The sequence below is a fragment of the Glossina fuscipes genome, unplaced genomic scaffold (genome assembly GCF_014805625.2).
Source record: "Glossina fuscipes isolate IAEA_lab_2018 unplaced genomic scaffold, Yale_Gfus_2 60755, whole genome shotgun sequence".
NCBI lineage: Eukaryota > Metazoa > Arthropoda > Insecta > Diptera > Glossinidae > Glossina > Glossina fuscipes.
The window spans coordinates 56036-78658 of record NW_024003067.1 but is presented as its reverse complement, the minus strand read 5'-3'; the positions used below and the strand labels follow the sequence as shown (position 1 = coordinate 78658).

General features: G+C 35.2%; 1 protein-coding gene across 6 annotated transcripts in view; it reads right to left on the bottom strand.

The window, feature by feature from the left end:
- Window positions 1-2525: 2525 nt before the first annotated feature.
- Window positions 2526-22623, bottom strand: part of LOC119643418 (plexin-A2) — a 56186-nt gene continuing 36088 nt past the window's right edge. For 4 of the 6 annotated variants that reach the window (XM_038042768.1, XM_038042765.1, XM_038042767.1 and 1 more), the window contains 6 exons: window positions 19425-21782; window positions 7606-7813; window positions 7155-7541; window positions 6771-6901; window positions 6563-6708; window positions 2526-5892 (listed from right to left, as the gene is read on the bottom strand). In XM_038042768.1, the coding sequence (XP_037898696.1) occupies window positions 5725-5892; window positions 6563-6708; window positions 6771-6901; window positions 7155-7541; window positions 7606-7813; window positions 19425-21782 (3398 nt within the window). In that variant the 3' untranslated portion in view covers window positions 2526-5724. Of the gene's footprint in view, window positions 5893-6562; window positions 6709-6770; window positions 6902-7154; window positions 7542-7605; window positions 7814-18745; window positions 19291-19424; window positions 21783-22623 lie in introns of those variants that run through there. The other 2 variants (XM_038042769.1, XM_038042770.1) reach the window with 2 other exon arrangements.

Below are 22623 nucleotides of genomic sequence, written 5' to 3'. Positions count from 1 at the left end.
TATTTCTTTTCGTCAGTTGATAGTAAAGTGTAAAAACGTGTTAACCACAAACAATCTTCATGGATAGTAATTTTGCCACAAGATACTTTATTTTGTGCAGTGAGGAACAAGTGTCATATCCGAAAGAAGATCACGATATTCCGACATAGTTTTCCGGGCTGTCACAAATTGCGTAAGTTAAAGCTAGGACTAGGATTCTTCAATATTTTTAGTATGACATAAAGTCGTTCACTCACTCGCTGCAATCACGTTAAAATTATTTTTGCTACTGTATTTTTAAAATAAAGAATAGTGCATAATCCTTACATATATTATGTGGAGTAAGTCATGCGGAATAAATAGACGATAACAAGCTTTATATAATGTTTTCAGGGCGGGAAGTAAAGATAATTGATTTTTATTACCTTCAATTTAAGTACTAAAGATAAAAGTCATCTAGTTACTTTCATAACGTGTAAGCGTGATTTTTCAAGCTCTGATTTTAATTAATAGTGAGTGTTTTTGTGATACTTAAATAAAGAACCCAGGTTATTACTGTGTCCAAAAACGAAAGACCAATTTAATTTTTTTTCTTAAATCTATTTATTATATCAAGTGTATTTCGTCGCCTTCATAGTAATCCTCAAACTGTAATAACATTTCTTATAAACGGGCGCGGCGAAATCAATTTATAGTGCATAATACGACGAAAATCAAAAAAAAAAAAAAACGGTTAACATCACGGCAGCTAGTTTTTATATTAAATATTAGGTGCTTGCATGTACTTCGTACATTCTTTCACTTGAAAAAGGCATTTAGTGGGAAAAACTGGTCCAATATTTATCTTTCCAACATGCTGTTGAAAAAACGTTTGGCAACAATCCATTTGCGCATTTCTCACTTTTTCGAAACCGCGTGCCGGCCAAGCTATACTGCATCGATCTAAACAAATGATGCGGCAGAACTTCCCGTTCCCGAGCGCTCTTACGAAAGAGGATGGTCTTCCGTCTGTTCACCGCTCTTGCTGGTCTTTTCTGCAGCAATACATCGTCTAAGTTGTTCAATTGACGTCGGTACACATTTGCAGTAACAGTTTCGTTCGGTTTTAGCAGCTCGTAATACGCTACACCTTACTGATCCCACCACAAGCACAAGAAAACTTTATGGCTATGAACACTCCTTCGCTTGACTGTCGATGTGGATGGCTCTACTGAACAAACCTACCTTTTTGCGCTTTTATTTATTTCTTCTTTTTTTGACTGAAAGGCAATTAGACCGCAATGTTGAAACGGTTCAAAATAGCATATTCAATCAATTCGTATGGTAGTCATTTTTATTATTTTTGCATCTTTCCCATCGCATGGTAACGTCTAGAAACAGTTAATTCATTAACTGCTACGCTGTTAAAAAGTTCTTTAACGGTTTTAGCTGAGTTTGCATCAAATAACTCTTCGAACGTTTTTGTGCTCCTTCTTTATCATTGACATCAATATCGCAACCTTTATACCGTTGTAATCAAAACCGACAATTGGAATATGATGAAGCAGCATATTCATAAACTTATAAAAGTGTTTGGGCTTCGGCAGAAGATTTTTTCATAATGGTAATGAATGTCGAAAACGCAATTTTGAGCGTTCCATGATAAGCATTTGGATACACTCAATAACTCAATAATACTAAATGGAAGAGTATTATTATACCCATCACCGTTTCCAACGCGGAAGCATCAGAGAGCCCGCAAAGTATATAAATTCGTAGCCTGTTTCAAATTTGCAATCTACGTAAACATGTCCGCCTATTCGTCTGTCCATCTGTCTGTTTGCGTAACTTTGTAGTAATTATGGTAAACATTCTCCCGTTATCGAAAATGTGGATATCGCCTAAAAATTTGCAAAAGAATTTGGAATTAACCTAAATTTGCAAAGGACATGCCTACAATGCCCACCTGCCTGTACGACAAAGATTTTAGTTTGAAAATAGAAAAAATCAGCTGCACCTACTCCATATTACGGAGCATGAAAATTTTGTTGTTTTACTTCTTTTGTCTTTTTTTTGGGTAAATGGTGATGGATATGAAAGATTTGGTCCCGACCGAATTGGGTTTTCTTATTTTTTTATGTAGAAAAAGGTTGAAATCATCTAATTTAATCTTTGCGTATATTGATACTACCCATTGCTTTATTATTTTCACCAATAGAGTTCGCTGATCAAAATACATGGAAGCACTTATTATTAGGATCTATCGGCACGAATTCGCGATTTTTTATGTGGCAGTAAAAATTTTCGTTAACTCTGTATCAACTACGGTGACTTTAATTCGCATTTCTCTAAAGGAGAAGAGATAAAGCGTTCGATGATATGTGCGATCGTTTTAATAAATTGCAGAATATGCTTAATAATATTAAGTCATCACCTATCGAAGCGTCCACATGAAGTCAGGCTTCTCCAAAGGCACTCCTTTAACGGGACTGGTAAGACCACCACTTCGAACAAGAGTGTTATCTATGTTAAGTTAAATTGATTTAGTGAGCGGAACATCTGCCTAAATATAAAAGTAACAAAAGATACTCTCATAACCAACTACCTTTGCTTCAAAATGCGCAATGTTTGGCGTTACGAAAGGTTTGGTTATTTTTCTACCCAACGAACCGATATTTATATCGCATTTTGCAATGAAGGTTGATATAAATTATTTCATAAAAGGTAAATAAGGTTGGCATATTGAGATCGGCACAGTTAAATTCACAATTAAACCTGGCGTATAATGACGCTTTTATACAATCGCAGTAAATCATCGTTTAAGCTTGTTGTACCAGACAATTTTTATGATATAAGTGATCTGCACTTTTGGCCTTCAAACATATTCCTTCGTCTATACAAATGGAAGGAAAATATAAGACTGTCCATCTTCCGTTAGTTAACAAAGAAATAAATGAGAGAATAATCTATCGCTTAGCTACACGTTCGTAAAGTTAACTCAAAACTATCTGCACTGTTGGTTGATATCTATTCCCTAAGTTACGTCGACTTACTTTATATTGGTATGGTAAAATCATCAATTTTGAATTCTGACTGATGGGTACAATATTTATAGATACAGTCGCACAAATAAATTTACAGAAATAACCAAATATATTTTTACTACATATAAGTACTTACAAACATGTTAAAAAGTTATGAAAAAATTTTTTAAAAATATTTGAAATACGTATAAACATACGCTAACGTAAAGAACAGTCTCCAATATACAAGTTAAAACAACACGGTCTGCAAAGTATTCGACGTTTATTATGTAAGCATAAGAAATGAAATAGACGAAATATAAAAAGAACTTACTAAATATGAAAAGTCATATATAGAAATATGCATATAATATTGGGTAATCCTACAAGTTGCTATCTCAACATTGTTAATTATTTGACTTTAAAATGCGAAAAGGAGTAAAAGTGTGGTCTGTAAATACAAAAGCAAACCGATAAAAAATTTTGCTTAGTAATCAATCCGTGAACTTATTGAAATAACACCATAATATGTAGCTCATTTTTCAAACAAAATAACGCAGATTGAGTTTTAAAAATTCAATAATGAGATAAATGGAGTTGCACAACCGCAATTAACTCAATAATCGCATACTATTTGAAAAAATCTTTGTAAATGGTGGATAGAGATATCGTAAAATGTGACAAAAATATTCCCTTCAATATCAAAATTTATATATGCAAGGATAATAAAAGTTCTAAAATTTAAAATCATATTAACAAAGAAAGAATTACTTTACAGTTCACATACCTTAAAATTATAATAAAATCATATCTGAATTGAAATCATACGTTAAATGACGCCCAGAAAAATTGTTCTCGACAAAAGCGTAAACCCAGTAATTTGTGTAACATATTATTTTATGTAAAAAACAGGCTTTCAAACTTTACATGCAGTTACCCTTGCTACCATACAACTTTCAACTCGATGATGATTTTATGCAATAATTAACTGACTATACTATTTCCACTTCTAGTGTAGAACTCATAAACTAAAAATCGCAAAAATTATGATCGAAAACAGATGAACCAGATGTTACTTGTTAAAAAATCGTTTGGAATAAAAAACAGAAAAAAAAACAAAGATAGCGAATCGTTTTTACTTGTTTTTTTATAATGGTTTGTACATTTCAATTTTTGTAATTCTAAAATGGGATATGTTTGACATATTGGAAAATTTTATAATATATCTTAATAAGTCTGCATTTTTATAGCATATCTGCGTAAATCATGGGGCAATGAATTTTAAAATCATCGCGCTTTGTATTGAGGATTCTTAATTAAACAGATGGACGTACGAACAAGAAAATAAGATGAAATTGGCCACAGACGCATTTTAAAAGGTTTGGCCAGAATTGACTTTTTGCGTTCAGCTCTAAATAAAGGGAGCAATAGACATGAAACGAGGAAATTTGCATACACGATATTGTTCCATGGTTAAAACAAAAAATTACAACACGTTTTAGTAAAGTTTCTTTTATTTGGGAAATGCATACTAATTATTTAAATGCAAAATAAAAAAGAAAACAAAGTATAGATACAGAACGGAGAGAAGTATTATTGAACACTTTTTAAAAATGTTTTTGAAGTAAACAAAACAATTCACATTTTCATTGAATAGTAAGTAACCTTATCGTTATTTGTAAGTACCTTTTTCATAATTATGAACTTGCTTTATATAGTTAACAGTAAATTATAGTATTGAAATGGTGGCCAATTCTCTGCTTAATATCGATCTACATACAAAGCATGCTGATATATAAGAAATCTACCTTCGGAAGGTAAGCTAAGGTAATATTCAAACCAAAAACCGAAAGTAATTAACGATTGAAGAAAACTGAATATAGGTGGCAATAAATTGTGTATTTATGGCTGATACAGCGGACCAAATCAGAGGAAATCAAGTGCCATCGGCGTTCAAACGACCTCAGAACTTATTACGAACAGTGAACTAAATACACGTAAAATTTATATAAATATGTATGTGCTAAAGATGTGTATGTATTTTAGTGCAAATAAATATGTAGCCTAAAAGTGTACAGCCTCAGTAAAGAGCGTCAGGTGTAGATCGTATGTATGTAAATTGATTGAATGAAATTAACGTACAAATTTTGGCTCTTGAAAGTTCAATATTTTTTAAAGTACCTATTAATATATATTTTTTTGATATTCGTCAATTTTAAATTTCTTTGCATGTATTATTTTTCATACATTTTTGGTACGATTCACTATAATAAATGTATTGATATTTTCCAGTTTTTTTTTATTTTATTTTTTTTACGATTGCGAGCATCAAGTATGTATTTATTTTATAAGGCGTAATACCCAGTAACGATCCATTCGAGAAAATAAAAGGTGTCGACCCTAGTTATTAGTGCTAGTCTACATTAGCCTTTCAAAAATAAAGTTGAGTTTACAAGACCTTACTTTAAGTGGAATGTTTCTGGACATTATGTGCTAGTTTTTTGAAATGAGTTTTTGTTTATATTTCTATAGTTTGTTCTTTATGGAAACAAGTATTATTATGAAACTACAGTTCAGATTTTTCCTTACTATTTCATTATGTAAAAAGCATTGCACTTTTTTGAGTTTCAGCAACTCTTACTGTGTGTGTATGTATATGCATACATAAGTTACTCACTTGACGAAAGTTTTGAACACCTTAATAGTTACTTTAAGTAAAATGTTGATTTCGTATTATTTCATTTTATTCAGCCGACATAATATTGTGCACTTGTTCTAATTTAAAGGCAAGCCGTTGCTTTTGTGAAAATTCATCCTCTTCCAATGTCACTGTTAATTGCTCATTATATTTTACAGCGTAAGTGTACAATTCATGGAGGGCACAATTTGTATTAAACTCTGTGGTATGAAGCTAAAAAATTTAACGAAATGAGAAATTAAATTATTTTACTGATACGTTAGAAATGAACGGAAAGATATCGTTCGGGATAAAGTTAGTTGCATCAGAAATCAGGTGGTATGTAGCGATGGTATCATTGGTGTGCTCTTATAAACCCAAATTTGGTTTGTTTGCTTCTATCCAGATTCTTAATGTGCTGATTTAATACGAAGCAACACAGTTATTTTTAGAATATGGGCGATAAACATTGTGCAGTGTAGGAATTTTGAGTTGTTGCGTTTCTTTAGGTACCAAAAACACGGACAAATAATTGAATACACATGTAGAAATTTGTAAAGCTAATTCATCGTAAAAATGGTTGGTCCAACTGGAAGCAACGCTCTAACTAACCTGGATAAACGAATGGAGGATAAAATTGGATGTTATCGATAAATCAGAATGTTTGGCTAAATCCTTGCGTCTCATTGTGTTCCGTATTAGCTAAATTCCGTTGGTTTATTTTCAGTATAGCCAGATATTGCCACCTTGTGTCATTTTTTAATTATTAAAAACAGGCCTTTATACGATACTTATCAAAGAAGATGGTTTCATTGTCCGACTGATTCTGTGCACGGTTTAAAAGAGCTTACAAAATACGCATCACGACCTTCCCGAGTGCATAATATATTACGTTTTCACTTACTCTTGATTCCTCAGCGAACATCGCGTTCATATCTTGGTCAGATATCGGTGGCATTTCTCGTATATCACGATAGTAACGATCTACCCACTTTCGGTACTCGGGAATATCTTTAGCGTATAAAAGTTTTGAGCTAGGAGAATCTTTGCCTGAATAAGAAAAATATTTGCATTTCTTATGATTAATTCTGTGCATAATAATCAATACATACCTAATCTATGGTCCGAAGTTGAACAAGAGTCCATAAATGTTTGCGCTACCACTGATAAGCAAGAGTCAACGATATTTGACTTGTGTATATCAAACACAAAATTTGGATTTTTAATTAGGTTAACCCAAAATCTAAAGCAAAAGCAAGCAAAAATACAATAGAGTTTTGAATATTATATCTTATTCAGGTGAACAAATCAGCCTTCCTTCAGTCTTGTTAAGAGCAAAAACTTATAAAATTTTATTCAAACGTGCAAAAAGAATGTCTTGCGCACATTGCCATAATTCAGCACTTTTCTAAGAAAGATATTAAGCACTCACGTTCAAAAGTTGGTATTTATACTTCGATTCATCGCAAACAGAAATATTTACAGCTTATACCCACCTTAATGGCAAACTATTACTTTTCCAGGTGTGAACAACTTCAGGATCAGTAATACCATGTAGCAAAGCTTGATCGTCAAGAAAATCAAACATATATTTAATAGCTAAAGGCAAAGCTGAACCACGGTGTGCAGTACTAAATATGGTTTCAAACAAGTCATCAACAAATTTCTGTAACGTTCCTTTAGTTGCCAACAATCGCGTCAAATAAATTTCCGACACTAATTTGTTAACACGTTCTCCTTCCTTTTGCAAATCGTTATCGTGATGCTTGACCAAGTGCCAATACTTGATGCCATTTTCATGCAGTTCATTATTTAGGGGGCTTCCGGCTCGGCTGAAGGTCGGTGAAGACGATGTATACTTCGATAAGTTAAGAGTTTCATACCTGTCAAATTAAGTATATAAAAAGTTTTTTAATGTTTTCACATATTTATATTTCTCCACGTTACTTGTGAGATTTTTCATTTTTGTCCGATAGTATGGAGAAGTTGTATATTGAACTTTGCTTAGGTACCAAACTTAAAGTAGCAACATCCGGTACGTTATAGTGTTGCAAAGTGTTAATTTTTTTCCACTCGTTTTCGGTTTTTGATGTTGTGTCCTCGTCGTATAAAATAACACGACCTGAAGCACCGGTTCGCCATTCTATAAAAAGAACTGAATTAGTAAACACGTCAAATCATATTGCTCAAGCCGAATATTTTGCACACTTAGTGTATAGATTTGAATATAAAGACAGCTTTGGAATTATTTTTTGTAAATAAATATTTCATCTTCATGCATAAGTTAAGTAGTAAGAGTGTTGGCTAACTTTAATAAATTTCATATCTATTTAGTAAAAAACTGATTTTAATCGTTTAATTACATGCTTTCAATGTGTTTTCAGGCTTATTACTTGTCTTTTCTGGAAGACATGACAGGTTTAACCGAAGAAGTCTTCCAAGCACATTTCGTTTCTGCTCATAAGGGTAGCAACATATAAAATATAATGAGACAATCCAAAAAACAAACACAGTCTCTTCAAGATAAAATTAAAAGGAAACAGCACAGAAAACAACAATGGAAACAATGGAAAGTCTACTTTTCACTGTAATAGGAATGATCCCACGGCGAGTAGCGCCTTTGATTCAACTTTTACTAATTTGCTTATTTGAGACTCCTAATTGGCAAAAGCCAACACTCTCCCATTTTATTTCGAAGTCACAGCAATTGAGTAGAAAAATAGAAATATCATTTCATGCAATCTTTGAATGGGCTGTCTGTCTAAAATTGATCTTCCGTTCGACTTGTCATCAATTCAAAGTGTACCTAATTTTCATTTTACAGAATAGATTTATTCCCAAGAAATTCATGTCAAAAAGATATTGCCCAAATGCAAAAATAGTAGATTGGTTCCAGACCTAATAAGCAGCTGAAAAGTACTATAAACAATGTTAAAAGTTTCTTGCTAGAGTTCACTTAACAAATTATTTCTTGGTTAGACATTTTAATATTATAAAAACTAAATTATGGAAAATCAAACGAAACTGCGTAAAAAATACATTATACCTTCACTCTATACATAATTTGTACTAGTACAAAGTATATAAGGAGAAGTAAAGAAAAAAAAACGAAAAAAGCATATACACAACTGGTTGCAAACCCGCAACCAGTACAGATCCTAGTTGCAAGTGAACGCCTAAGCCATTGCAAATATGCGAGATGTTAAAATTGCAAGTTAGTTTAAATATGACATAGGCAAATCGCGCGCATTAAGCATATTTGTTTTGATAGGCTTAATAGATTCCGGTATTGATATTAAGCGATAGGTTTCTGCAAACAACTCTGAACGAATTAAACAGCTTATAATTATATTTCCATTGACTAAGCTTAACGAAAATAAAGTGCCTAGAAAAGCGATTAGAGACATTAAAGTTTATCTCCCCAAGTAATGTGGGCGAATCGATAGTATCATTTATTAACTGAATTCAGAAGCAAACACCAAGAATGTGCGTTTCTCAAGTGACGGTAAGGATAACAGAAGCAACCTATTTTGATAAGGGGGAAGAAAGACAATCGGCTCCCAACCCATATTCCTAGGAGCAAAGAGGAAAAATTTCTTTTGAATCATAATACCTATAGGAAGAGGACCACACAATAAAGGCATACTCAAGTATTGGTTTAACTAAGCACATGAATGGCCTTCTCGTAATGTAAGGATCCTTAAGCCCTTTGGACCATCTTTTAATGAAACCTAGCACTGAGCTAGCCCCAAATCGATCAACGAATTTCGTTGATCTTTTTCCCACTTGTGTGAATTAATGAATTTCTTGTGTGCATTAATGAATTTTATTCTCGTTGAGAACGAAAATTTCTTGCATTTTTTTAAATTTCATTTCATAAAATTTAACGAGCACCATGTAACCAAATTATTTATGCCAGTTTGAACCTGATACGACTGCTATTCCAAGGAGAAAGAAGAAAACTAATTAACATTGTCAGCGTACATTAAAATATGGCTGGATTTAATTGACGAGAGGATATCATTAATGTATAGAATAAATAAAAAAGTCCTTATTGGCTGTCTTGAGGGACGGCAGACGTCATGAGGTAATGAACTTAAACAAAGCCCTGAATGATCTGTTATGCAGATGAGAGCTTATCTATTTCACCAAGTACAAACAGAAGTCAGAGGCCTAGAGTTTAAATATCAATAAGTCATGGTCAACTAAGTCAAACGTTTTACTGAAATCGATATATACGATATCCGTGCGAGAGCGACTTGAAAGACCCTTGAAAACATGGCAAGTAAACTCCGAAAGCCACGCTGGAATGGAGAAATATAAGATTTGATAACAAAAGGTAAATGCTGAGTAACAATTCGCTCAAACAATTTAGGTAAGACGCTCAATTTGACAATGCCTCTATAGTTCTTGACATAATGTCTATTTCCACATTTGAGAAGCGAAATAAGGAAACTACCCTTTCATCACAAAGGCAAAACATCTGATTTCAAGAACTGGTTAAAAATCATTGAGATAACACCACTTTGCTCGACAGAGCATGATTTGAGTATGCATTATGGAATGCTATCAGGCCCAGGCACAAAACTATATTTTAGAGATTTGAATCGTCTAAAACATTTTCTAAAATGACCGAGTTAGGAATCAAAACCGAGTTACTTGTCGGAAGCGCATAGTTAACACCTAAATCGGAATTAGGCGTTGAAAAATTTTGGCGGAAATGTTCAGCAAACAGATTTAACGTTTAATTATCACCAGAGGACTCAGAGCCATTGAAAGAAACATGCGAGGGATATCCCTTTATATATAATTCCTTTTGGAGTTCACAAACTAAAAAAAAAAATTTGGGATTAACAAGCAGTGAGGATTTTGTCAACTGAAGGTATCTGCCATAACACTGGTGGTTGAGATAAATAAATCCATGTCCTGCAACAGAATAGGCGAAATATTCGTAAGCGGGAGCACTTTTCATACAGTTTTTGAAAAGTTTTTTTTTTTTATTTTTGTGATATTTAATTGTTTTGTTAAACCACGGCGAGGTTGCTTGATCGGAAAGAATTAAAAAATATCGAAACTTAACACATTATAGAACGATGGCAGTAAGGTTTCAATATTTGTAGCTGAGAAATCGAGCATAATGTGTGAAAGATGAGATTTAAGCAGCAAAATATTAGTTTTGTTAAAGTCATAATATTTATTGGAAAATGTTGGATTTGGCACGTTAGAGTGTTTTAACAGACCATCATGCCTGTAATGCAAATTGGTGGATGATATGGATCCTCAGGTAAACTAAAAGGTGGACAGCTATCTTCGGGAAATTGGCAAATCAATAATCGAGTAATATGTCATTACAATTAGGAGTACGGTGGTATTGTAGTACATAACGATCAAATAATTCATCGAAAAACATAACAGCTCTACCAGATGTTGAAGTTGGGGCCGTACAGCCAGAATTGTCACTATAGCACCACGTAACTTGTGTGAAATTGAAGTCCCCCAATGCTATGACTATATCAGCAGGTTTAGACTTTTCGGGCACATTACAAATAAGGGCAGCATGTTTTTTATAAATAGATATATTCGCATTTGGGGGAATATAGAAGCATACATATAACTGCTTACTGACAATTTTCGCAAGAATAGCAATATATTCAACGTCAGAAGGAGTAAGAAATTCAAATCAATAGGACGAGACTGCAACAGATGTGACAATTAAAACAGTGCGATCCAAACGATCTTTTCTGGAAACCTAGAAAGAATTGTGAGAAAATTCCGATATATGCAGATCAGGCTTTAACCAAGTTTAAGTAAAACCCAAACAAGAAAGCTCCGCGCTTACTGAATTGAAAAAAGTAGAGCGAATTTCCAGCGAGTTTAGGCCCTTAACATTTTGGTAAATGAAAGTTACTAAACCTAAAACGACTTTTAATTTTGTGAGAATAAAAGGATTACCTAATTAGTTTTACGGTGTCGATCCCGAGAAATGAATAATCGAGGAATGAAGGATCCAACCGGCTTCAAACAGACGACATCTGTATTGGGAACGATATGATTTGCGGGCACAGAAGTTTGAGTCAGGGAGAAAATGGGCGGAGTTGCTGCACTTACTTTTGCTGCTAGTGCGACTTACCGAGGGAGAGACGGAATTGTTATTCTTATTAATATTCTTTGGAGATGAAGACAAAGTAGCCTGAAAGACACAATTGGGATAACCCCAGCATGGCTGACATGAGGAGGGCTTCCCGGCTTATTTGTAACTTTTGCATTACTGGCTGAGTTTGTGATAGAAGAAACGCTAATGTTCTTTGTAGACAAAGACGGAACACTCGAAACCTTAATCGAATGGCAGACCCACAAGGTTTATCGTTGACTATAAAAGATAGAGGACGAAGAAGAATGGTGGCAAGCAACATAAATCGACGTATGAGATTTAACCGTACACAAAAGTGAGGTACCGTACGGAACACTACAAGATGTTCTTTTAGAGGCTACAGGAGGGGACCAGTGCTCTGGATAGAGGCAATCATCGAACATTCTTTTAATTTTTTCAAACTTTCCGTTCAATGTTACGAGATTTTTACTTAATTCAGAAAGACTACTCCTTGTCTCCGTGAAAAGTTTATAAAAATCAATATCCACCTTCCTGCAGTCGGGACATGACCAATGTAATCCTTTCGAAGGAGCTAGGACTGCGTTTGTAGTACAGCCAATAATACTTGCATACTTTGCTTGACAATAACCCACGAAAAGTCAAGAAATAATGAATCGCTCACAATCAGCGATTGTTTGGGTTCGACATGATGTAAATAAATAGTCCATGTCAGAAAGCAATAGAGAAAATAGAATCTGTGGAGAAAGAAAAAACAAGCAGGTTTGACACATATTCAATAATGATCTCTTAAATAGTTCAATATATTCCAATAAATTTAAACACTTTTGTAATTAATTAGGCTTAAAACCGTATAAAGCAATAAACTAAAGAAGAGACTACAACATTCCTACATAAAGTAAAAATTACTATTACAGCGCGTTTAGAGTTGCTAAACCGTACAATCGACATAGTCCACCCGAATTATGAAAATTATAACACGATGTTACGACGCCTATTTTTGAGGAGTGAGAGTGAAAAATTCATAGCATGAAAAAAAAAGTTCACCACAAAAATTGATTACAAAAATTAATGGGTTATTGAAAACCGTGCTAAAACAAAACAAATCATGTGAAAAAAGAATTATATGCACTTTTTAATCCAGGATCAAATCCGCTAAAACCAATTTTTCCAATATTCAGTCTTTCTCACCTAAAACAAGGTGAAGTTTATCCCCCTCAATATTCTGCCACGAATATCAAACTGCAAGGAAAGAAATTAGATATGTCAATTCATTGAGTACACGAAAACACTGAATAAGACGAGGTACAAAGGCCGAGGGAAACATAGAGCTATCATGATTGAAGACATGTGTGTCAGTCGCAACTCGTGCTGTTTCCGTGCTGCATCAACGGCCGCCGACAAATAAGATGAAAATTAAACGGTTGCATTACATGTTATGAGTGTAACAATAAAAGGTACCGAGACATGCTAAAGGTTATATTTCAAGTGACAATCCGATTGTAATACTCTCAATGTCTTTTACTAATCTCAATAATACTTTCTTCTTCTTAAACGTGTTTATATATTACAATCCAGGAGGAAGATTGCTGCTGCAGGGTGTGGCGGAACCAATGATGGCGTGGTCACGGCAGTCTTTAGAAGAAAGCTTTTTTTAAAATAAAAAAATCGTTTTTCATGCAAAAAGACTCAATTTGACGTTTAATTCGTAAACACATCTTTCAATTGCGCGCGCCAAATCAATCAATTTTTCTATCAAATAAAACCCCCATTTAATTTTAAGCTCCTATCAGAGGAGACTTTTAATTCCTGGGAAATGTTTTGCAGACTCATTAGTGACCACACTTATGATAAAGTATATTGAAAGATGATTCATGCTATACCAAATAGTATTAGCGAAACTTGCAATACCAGTGAATCTGCTGAACATTTCATTTTCAAACGTCGCAGGCTCGATGATATTAGAAGTTCTTTTAGCTTTTGGATGGCCTCTTCGATCTCTTGGCAGTAAAAAGTGGGCATCATCTCGTCGATCTTACGTGCTAATTTGCGTTAGTTTTAACGTATGACAATATCTTACAATTCCTTACTTTCATGTTTAATCAATATCTTCTTTTAAATATTTTTTTATGAAATTTACAACATTTTTCTTACATTATCCTATACATGATAATAATCCACTGTTACATTTAACATTTTGGCCTTGATATATAATGGCCTCAAGTTTTTTTTAATTTTAAAAATAGAATAGTCGAATAACTAATTACTACGAGTTGACGGAGCTTGCGTAGCAATTCAATTCTGATCAACGTAGCCACAACTAATTACTTATAAATTAAACAGTGTTAAAAAAAAAGTGATCACCGCAAATAATAATGTAAATTGTTTGCAATGGAAACCATAACGTTATCCATCTAGAGTGAAAAATGTTATCAAGTGGTGTCAACTTAGAACAAAACATTTGGAACTTAAACATGTTCCTCCCTAGAACGGTATTGCCAACACCAATTTTTATCTCAATTTTAAAAGCCTACATAGGTGATGTTCAAGGATTGGAGCAAAGTTTCAAGTCGGTCATAAATACGTTCAACATTGTCAAGTCAACATTGTTATAGTGCAGATGACTCTATCCATCTACTAACTTTGTAAACTCGACTTTAAAGGTTACATATTCCATCTACACTATTTATAACCATTACAGTGATTCATCGCAACGACGGATTGGTAATATTTGATGAAATATGAATTAAATTTAAGCATGAAACTCGGAACGATAGCACTCAAACTTTTCTTGGTCGTGGAGAACGCTAGTCTTCAGCACTGTTCTAACATAGAATCTATTACATGGCATTATTATATAAGTATATTTAAAATGATTTTAAAGATGCATTATTTTAATCAAGAAGAAAAAGAGATGATTCTGAAACAAAGAAAATCCGAGCGAGGTGTATTCTCTTTGGATGCCGTTTAAAATAAACCGATGACGCGCTACTGCAACAAAAGGTATGGTTTCCTCACAAAGCACACACGAATACAAAAAACGAATATAACAAAGAGAGAGATTTTCCAGCGATTATATATCACATATAATATGCAACGATAAACAATTAAGTAAGACATGAAATATTATAAAGCAAAGACAAACGATATCAAGAATTACAAAAGTTTGGGCATTATCGGAACGTTGGGCACAACACACAAACTCACCTTTAAGCATAATATCCCATCCCGAACTTCATTTTAAAGACAACGTCAAGTACGCAGTAATCGATCGATGTGGATGGATAAAATTAAATATATGATAATATATCTAGCATCGTTAGTAACCCTAAACGCCATCATCAATCGCACTTTACATACTAAATGAAGTTACCTTGTAAGTAAGGTATGGTCGTTACCGTTTTTAGATATCCTGCTATAATTTGGGCACAAGTTATATACGAATATTAAGCATATGCTCTCACTTCACAACTCCGAGAACTTATTAAAATAGCACATCCAACAACTTAAACTTTGCAAACCACAAACTAAGCTCCCTAAAAACAAAACCACAGCCTATAGATAGATAGAATATCTTTATAAACAAATGATGATAATAATATTGGCGAAGAAACGCAAGAGATAATGAGCGTTTTCTTAGGCGCTCTTGATGAAGTAAATTTATGCCAAAAGCGACAGAAGGCAAAGTTTTGAAAAATATTATAACGCATTAGCAAGCAAGGTCTTCCTGGGGCTTGGATCGAGCACAATCATCACAGAACTTTCCCAACGGTCCGATTGTGCTGTCAGGTCGAAGCTAGACAATTGTTTTAGGGACTCTGTGATACCCGAAATAAAAGCGAGCAAAATGGGAGATTGAAAAACTATTAACGCCCCTAAGTAGATTTTCTAAGTCACGCATAAGTTAAAAAATTCAGTACGAAGCAGAAAATCTATAGATGAAGCCGCAGAAGATAAAACTAGCGTATATCCAATATTCTTACCCCTCCCCCTTCCGTTTGTCATGGAAAATAACACCAATATAATAGGCCATCCAACAGTAGTAATGGCAAGAAACTTGGAACCGGTTTTTAACCATATTAAAAAATTAAACAGTGGTTCTAACAAGGCTAGAACAGCGTTATTGGACTAACTTAGCTACCAGTCAGTCACCGTTAATTTCAAAAAAGCAGACGGATTAGACCGAGTGATCCACCCGTTTGTCTCTTAACAAAGGAGACATAAACACGCCTAAAGCTACAACCGTCCCAGAAGTGCAGAGGGTCAGGGTGGCATAACGTCTGCTATCGTCTGTCATGCTCGCATAGATTCTATATTTCTGCCCGACATACGCAGGAAATTTTCTTCCAATGGTCAGGTAAACCACGCGATCAAGTCCTAGTTTTTGAAGAATCTCTCAAAGACTAAATGAAATACTAAAATACATTCACACCGCGGCCCATGAGCAGAAATCTCAAATGCTTAAAGCGAAAGCCCGTTATATTTTCTGCAAAGAAGTCACAGACGAATTCAAAAGCCACTCATTTATTCGCGTTATTCTTCCAACGAGACTTTCATTGGACAGGAGCACGTTCTCTCATGCTCACGTTCTACGCTTCTTGGAATTTAGCCTCTTTATTTCTTATTTGCTCAACTCGTCGGCCGGCAGGAACGCAGACGACTTTTTATTCTAAAGGCAAGAGTGATGCTCAGTGTCTTTCAATCAATCAGCAGACATGCTAGCGTAATAAACAGCTTAAAATTTTGGTTCGCCCAACAACAGTTTCAGCTCCCGATGCGAGCAAGACATAGGCCATCATATACGGCGCGCACTCACACCTGATCAATCTTAAAACACCGCAGAATACGACCAACCTCAGGCGAACGCTATGTCCCCATTCAGTAACTAATACCAATGTACGCGCAGCGATCCCCTGAAGCCCAGCTTCGAATGTGGCTTCCACAAGGATAAGCAGTACATTAGCACGTGCATGCAATTTGTATATTTTAGCGGCAAACCCCTGCCCAGACGGTTAGTCTCTTATGTATAGTACAAGGTGAAGACATCATAAGATGTCCAACAGATTGACTCCGGAACTCGGTGGCTGCTTTAGTACAGCGAATAGTCCCCAAAAAAGTTTTTATGCCTTCGAGGGCGACATCGGCATCTCTCGAAGACTAGAAGTCCTCTTACTTGAGTTGATTTTTAAGGTTCCACACCCTTGCAGATCCTCCATAAACTCACACAAACCAATCTTCCGGTGAATGGATTGCAAGATTACTCTTGGAGCCAACTTGCCGCTGAGGCAATGAACTCTATCTTCGCAGTTCTTGTTGTTTAAACAACAAAACGCACAATCGACCGGAACGTCTAACATCGGACTCCCTCGCTCCACCACTTTCTTCATCAACCCCGTCGCTCGTCGAAAACTATTTTGGTCCTGCTGTAAGTTCAACGGTAAGTACGAGTCCTGACGTATTTGGCAGCGCGCCTCTAAAACAGCTTGCGGGCGCAAAGCGTCCGTCTCGAAGCTAAATGTTCAATACGGCCGTTGATGTTGCTTCATAATATTCGAAAATGCTGCTTCATCATATTCCAATTGTCGGTTCTTATTATAACGGTGTAAAGGTTGTGATTTTGATGTCAATGACAAAAAACGCTCTGGAGGACTAAAACGTTCGAAGACAATAAATTGCTCATTGGATGCAAACACAGCCAAAACTCTCAAAGAACTTTTAAACAGCTTAGCAGTTGATGAATCAACTATTTCTACACGTTACCATGCGATGGGAAAGACGCCAAAAAAAGAGAAAATGGCTACCATACTAATTGACTGAATTGGCATTTCGAACAGTTTTAACATCGCGTTGTCATTGTCTTTCAGTCAAAAAAAAGAAGAAATAAATAAAAGCGCAAAAAGGCGGGTTAGTCCAGGAGTACCATCTATATCGACGAAGCGGAATACTGACAGCAATAAAGTTTTCTTGTGCATATGGTGGGATGACTGAAACTATTACTGCAGATGTCTACCGACGTCAATTGAGCAAATTAGACAATGTATTACTGGAGAAAAGATCAGCATTAGCTGGTAACAGACGCAAGATCACGCTCTTGCGTGAGATCGCTTAACCGCGCGTTGAAAGTTGTCAAAGTTACACTGTTACAGCTCGAATGGGAAGTTCTGAAGCACCACTTATTCAGATCCACGTAGCGGTTTCGAAATAATGAAGAAGTGCGAAAAGGATCTTTTGGGTCGGTATCGCCATGTTCTCGAAAATATGGGAAACAATTGTAGAAAATGATGGAAAATATTTTGATTAATATATATTGCACCAATTTTTCCCGACAAATGACTTTTTCAAGCGTAAAAATGATCAAGCAATCACCTAATAGAATACAATAGCAATAGAATACAATTCGTAAGCACTATACTTGACTATAAATACTATATCAACGTTTTATTTTTCCTACTTTCAGCATTCTCCATTAATTTCTATCACGATTACTGTAATTCTTATTACTAGCAACGTACTACGTCCAACACGCCCATTAGTGATCGTAAGTTTATTTGAAATCTGAAACTGCGGTTGAGTAAACATTTAAATTAAAAACTTTATGCAAGCTGTGAGTCGTAGGGATGGTAGGAAAAATCAGTAAACCGCGAACGAGTTAAAGTCTATAATTATCAGGCTAAAGAAATACGTTCACTGCTAGGTATATTACTTTTCGTCCGCTAACGCATTTGTACACCAAGTTAAATTTTTGAAATTAAGATATTGAAGCCTAAAAACGGTACGATATTTACAACACTTTTTGAGACGTGTATCGGTAAAGATGCATATGATGTGACGATTACTTGTCAGCGAATATTTCAGTGTTCAAATAGCTCTTTGTTTCGTAATTTTAATACTTAAAAAATAAATAACAAATAAACAAATTTCGTTACATGGCACACCTTGTTGTTTGAATATTTATAATTACGAAATATATATTTTTGCTCAGAAACTAAACGGATATGTAATTATTTAAAATTACTAAATTAGTATCTCAAGTGTCGAAGATGATACGCACGGCATGGAAATGACATCTGGAGGATTCAGAGAGCTCTTTGACGCTATTAAAGTGAAATAGACAATTTTTTGCGTCGATATGTGACATTGAATAAAACATTTAACCACTACTACATGAATCAAGAAGACCATCAACTAAGTGGACATGGGCAGGTGACAGAAATAATAGACGACTAAAAGCTTAAATGTTAGTTGGCAAGATTATACGTATTTTGGAACGCGTAATGTCCCGTGCCCCAAGTCGATGAAAACGATGGTTAAATTATATGAATTAAGCTTCGAATTGCATTTTCATATATCGCACTCTCCAGATCTAGTACGTTGCGACTACTGCTTGTTGTGGACATCAAAAAGCTATTCCAGCGAACGATATGTAGCTCAAATGGAGAAGTAATTGCCAAGGCCTATTTTGCGAGCAAAGAAAAATCGATCGACAAAAAGAGCATCTACACGCCCTTACGTTGTTGTCGTTCCTGGGGGAAAACAACGTTATATTGAAAACAATATACATGAACTTCTCTTTGCAATGTATTTTATTTAGTTAAATAGGACACTTAATAAATATAAGAATAGCGTGAGGATGTTTCTGAATTGTCTGTACACTTACCCAAATCTAAATCATCTTTCCGTGGTCTTTGACTAGCAGGGGTATTTCGATATATGGTATCCAAACATTTCTCCTTGACCTGGCCAATCGTATCACAATCTAAGACTTTAACAGGAACATTTTCGGTATGTGAGGGCAACATATCCATATTATTACAAAATATTTGTTGTTGTATGATACTAGCGCAAACCGTCATTGGTCTAAAGTCAATTAATTGTCGTATCAGTTTCTCCTCACTGAGAGAGTATCGAGCTTCGTGCGTGCATGCATCGACTGGTCCTTTGTCGACCTGTCCTTTTACAGCGCGAAACAACATGTAAAGCGGTTCGCCAGCACATTCTTTCAAAAACTTGTATAGCAAAAAGGTAAACCAAGCGCTAAGCATTTTCTCCGCGACACTTTCTGTGCGACGAAGCAGCAACTTTGGATGCGATTTTCCTTCAATGCATTTCTCGATCAGATCACCCAAAAGCGTTTTAAGTATATCGGTGCAATACTCCAGTTTAGACTGTAACGTAACCATTATCAACGACGCCACGTTAACTCGCTCACGCATAGAAAAATAACGGTTGGACTCTAGCGTTCTTATAAATAGTAATAAGAAGGTTTTATTCATAATAAGCTGTCCAAAGAGACGTAAACCTTTCTCTTTACGTAATAATTCTGGTCGCTCCCATTGTAGGACAATGTGATCTTCATGATTGGGAAATAAAATTTTCATGGCATAGGTGCGATAATCAAGAAAAGGTATTCCACCAGAAGTAAGATCTCCTGTTAAGTCCGTCATCTCTGTTTGTAGCTCTGCAAACGCCTCTTTACATTCCGCCGCTACCCGCAACTCTAGTATATCCATTTGTTCCTGCATATTGCGTAAAACACGATTCGACTCTGAAGTTTTCTTCTTGTAAGCAATAAGCAGGGCTACAAATATTAAAACGATGAGAATGATACCAGCAATGACGACAAAGAAAGCATTTTTGCCCAAATCATGCATAAGGTTGGGAGAAGTATAGCTAAGAACACCAATCCGATATTCCAAAGAACGACCAATACGTACGATGACTTCTGGGCCAGAGTCGTCACTGTTTCCATTGTCCTCATCATCTTCATCGAATGGTTCAGCCGGTGGCCTACAAGTTAATTGCTGACGAGAAAGCGACGTTATATTGCAGGTTCCCTTCTTGCCTATAAACACTAATACATCAGATTCCCGGCACGCACGATCTAAATTTCGACCATTAATCGTCAAATATTCACTCTTGTAATATTTCACTCGCTCTTCAAAATTATGGTAAATTGGATTTGGATAAAGTTCGAAGAAGTTTTTATGCCTCGATGAAAGATTCTGCACTTGTAGTACATTGTCCATAAAGAAACCATATTCAAGCATTTCCGGCTTCTCAGCATCCAAAAAATAATTATCTACATCAATCACTGGTGAATCACATACCATTTCAGTTCCTGTCAACACTGAACATTGGCTTACGAATGTTTTGTTTTTGAATATAATGTACATGTTAGGATTCTGAATATAGTTGAATTGAGTACCTACTACAGAGATTTGAATACCCCCGGCAGGTATGCCCTTCGGCACTTTCAATTGACCACTGGGACCCGAAGACACTTGTTCTACGGTTGGGTCTAATACGTACTTGTAATTATATTCATTAAACTCGCGTGGCCCATTGTCAAACATCATTTTTAAACGACCTTCTATTATGCCAGGAGATGGGGAGGTGCGACAAGTTGCCTGGTTAACGTCAACGCTCAAAATCTCACAAGGTAGATGTTCGTTGATGAAAGCTTGAATGCGGGAACCGGCATTAAGATATTTGCCGATAATACGTATCTGAGTACCTCCAGAAACTGGACCGTATTTCGGTGAGAAATTTGTTATTTTGGGATCAACAAACTCGTAATCTTCCTTTGATTCACCTCGATAATCCCCGATTTGAACGACAATACGGCCGCTACGATACATCTGCACGCCAGGACTATCGACAGTACACACAATTTGTTTGGTGTCTATATAATATTGTTGGAAAGGCATACAATTAATGCCAGCTATGCGTACACCCGAATAAATATCTGTGAAGTTTTTGCCTAAATTAATACCGAGTATTGTTATATTCGTTCCACCTTCCCATGGGCCCGTCTTGGGTGAAAAGGAATGTATTTGAGGATTTGGACAAGTTTCCATACGATTCAACCAATCCGTTTTGCCCTCATTATTTTTGTTGCACTGCTCCTCGACCTCACAAGTATTTGTCGATGAACACCAACCGCAGTTATACTTTTCGGGTAAAGCTAGACACATGCCACAGCTATCCGCCATATCACGGCATCGATAAATAACCACTGAAATTCAATTCAAAAATCAGATACGAGTTTTCACATTAAAAACTTATTGAAAGCTTGTTTGTAAAGAGGAAAGACGACATATTGTTAACGATACCTCATGGACATATGAAGGCGATCAAAAAATTTAGGACATTACGTTAAACATACGAATTATATAGAGCCCACAATAGGTATCTAATTTGTCTATTGTTGAAAAAAATTATGTGCGAAGTTACATTCAATATTTCTATATGCATTGCAAGTATATCAAATTTGAAAATTTTTCTAATGTAATGGGCGACTCTATAATCTGCATATATTTTAAATTAAAAGAAATACTTTCACGACGATTGCACAGTTATTATATGGAAATTATAAGATTATTGCACTGATTGGCTATAAACCAGACATTTCAACCTAAAACAGCGGTGAAGCCGTACTCGCAATTCCAGCACATCAGCACTAAGCTAAAAAAACATGCCTAATTCTATCATACTTTTTCTAAATGCATACAGCTAATGCACATGTAGGGGCGTATTTTTATCTGAAACAAACTTTTTAGGAATTTAATATTTGATATAAATCAACGAAAGGATGCACGAAAGGATGAAAGGATATCGAGAGAAGTCAATGACTGTTTCTGACGAAATTTTTGTAAAATGCACTCAGAAAACGAAAACGCAAATTAAATAAATGATATTCGATTACATAATCATTTCTAAATAGAAGAAGGCAGAAGTTACAAGGCGTTACAAGAAAAAATGCAAAGTAAATATATCGAAATAAAGTCCGTGTAATTATATTCTAAATTGTGGATAAGTAATTTCAAAACTTAAAAATAAAATAAGCTTAAAAAAAT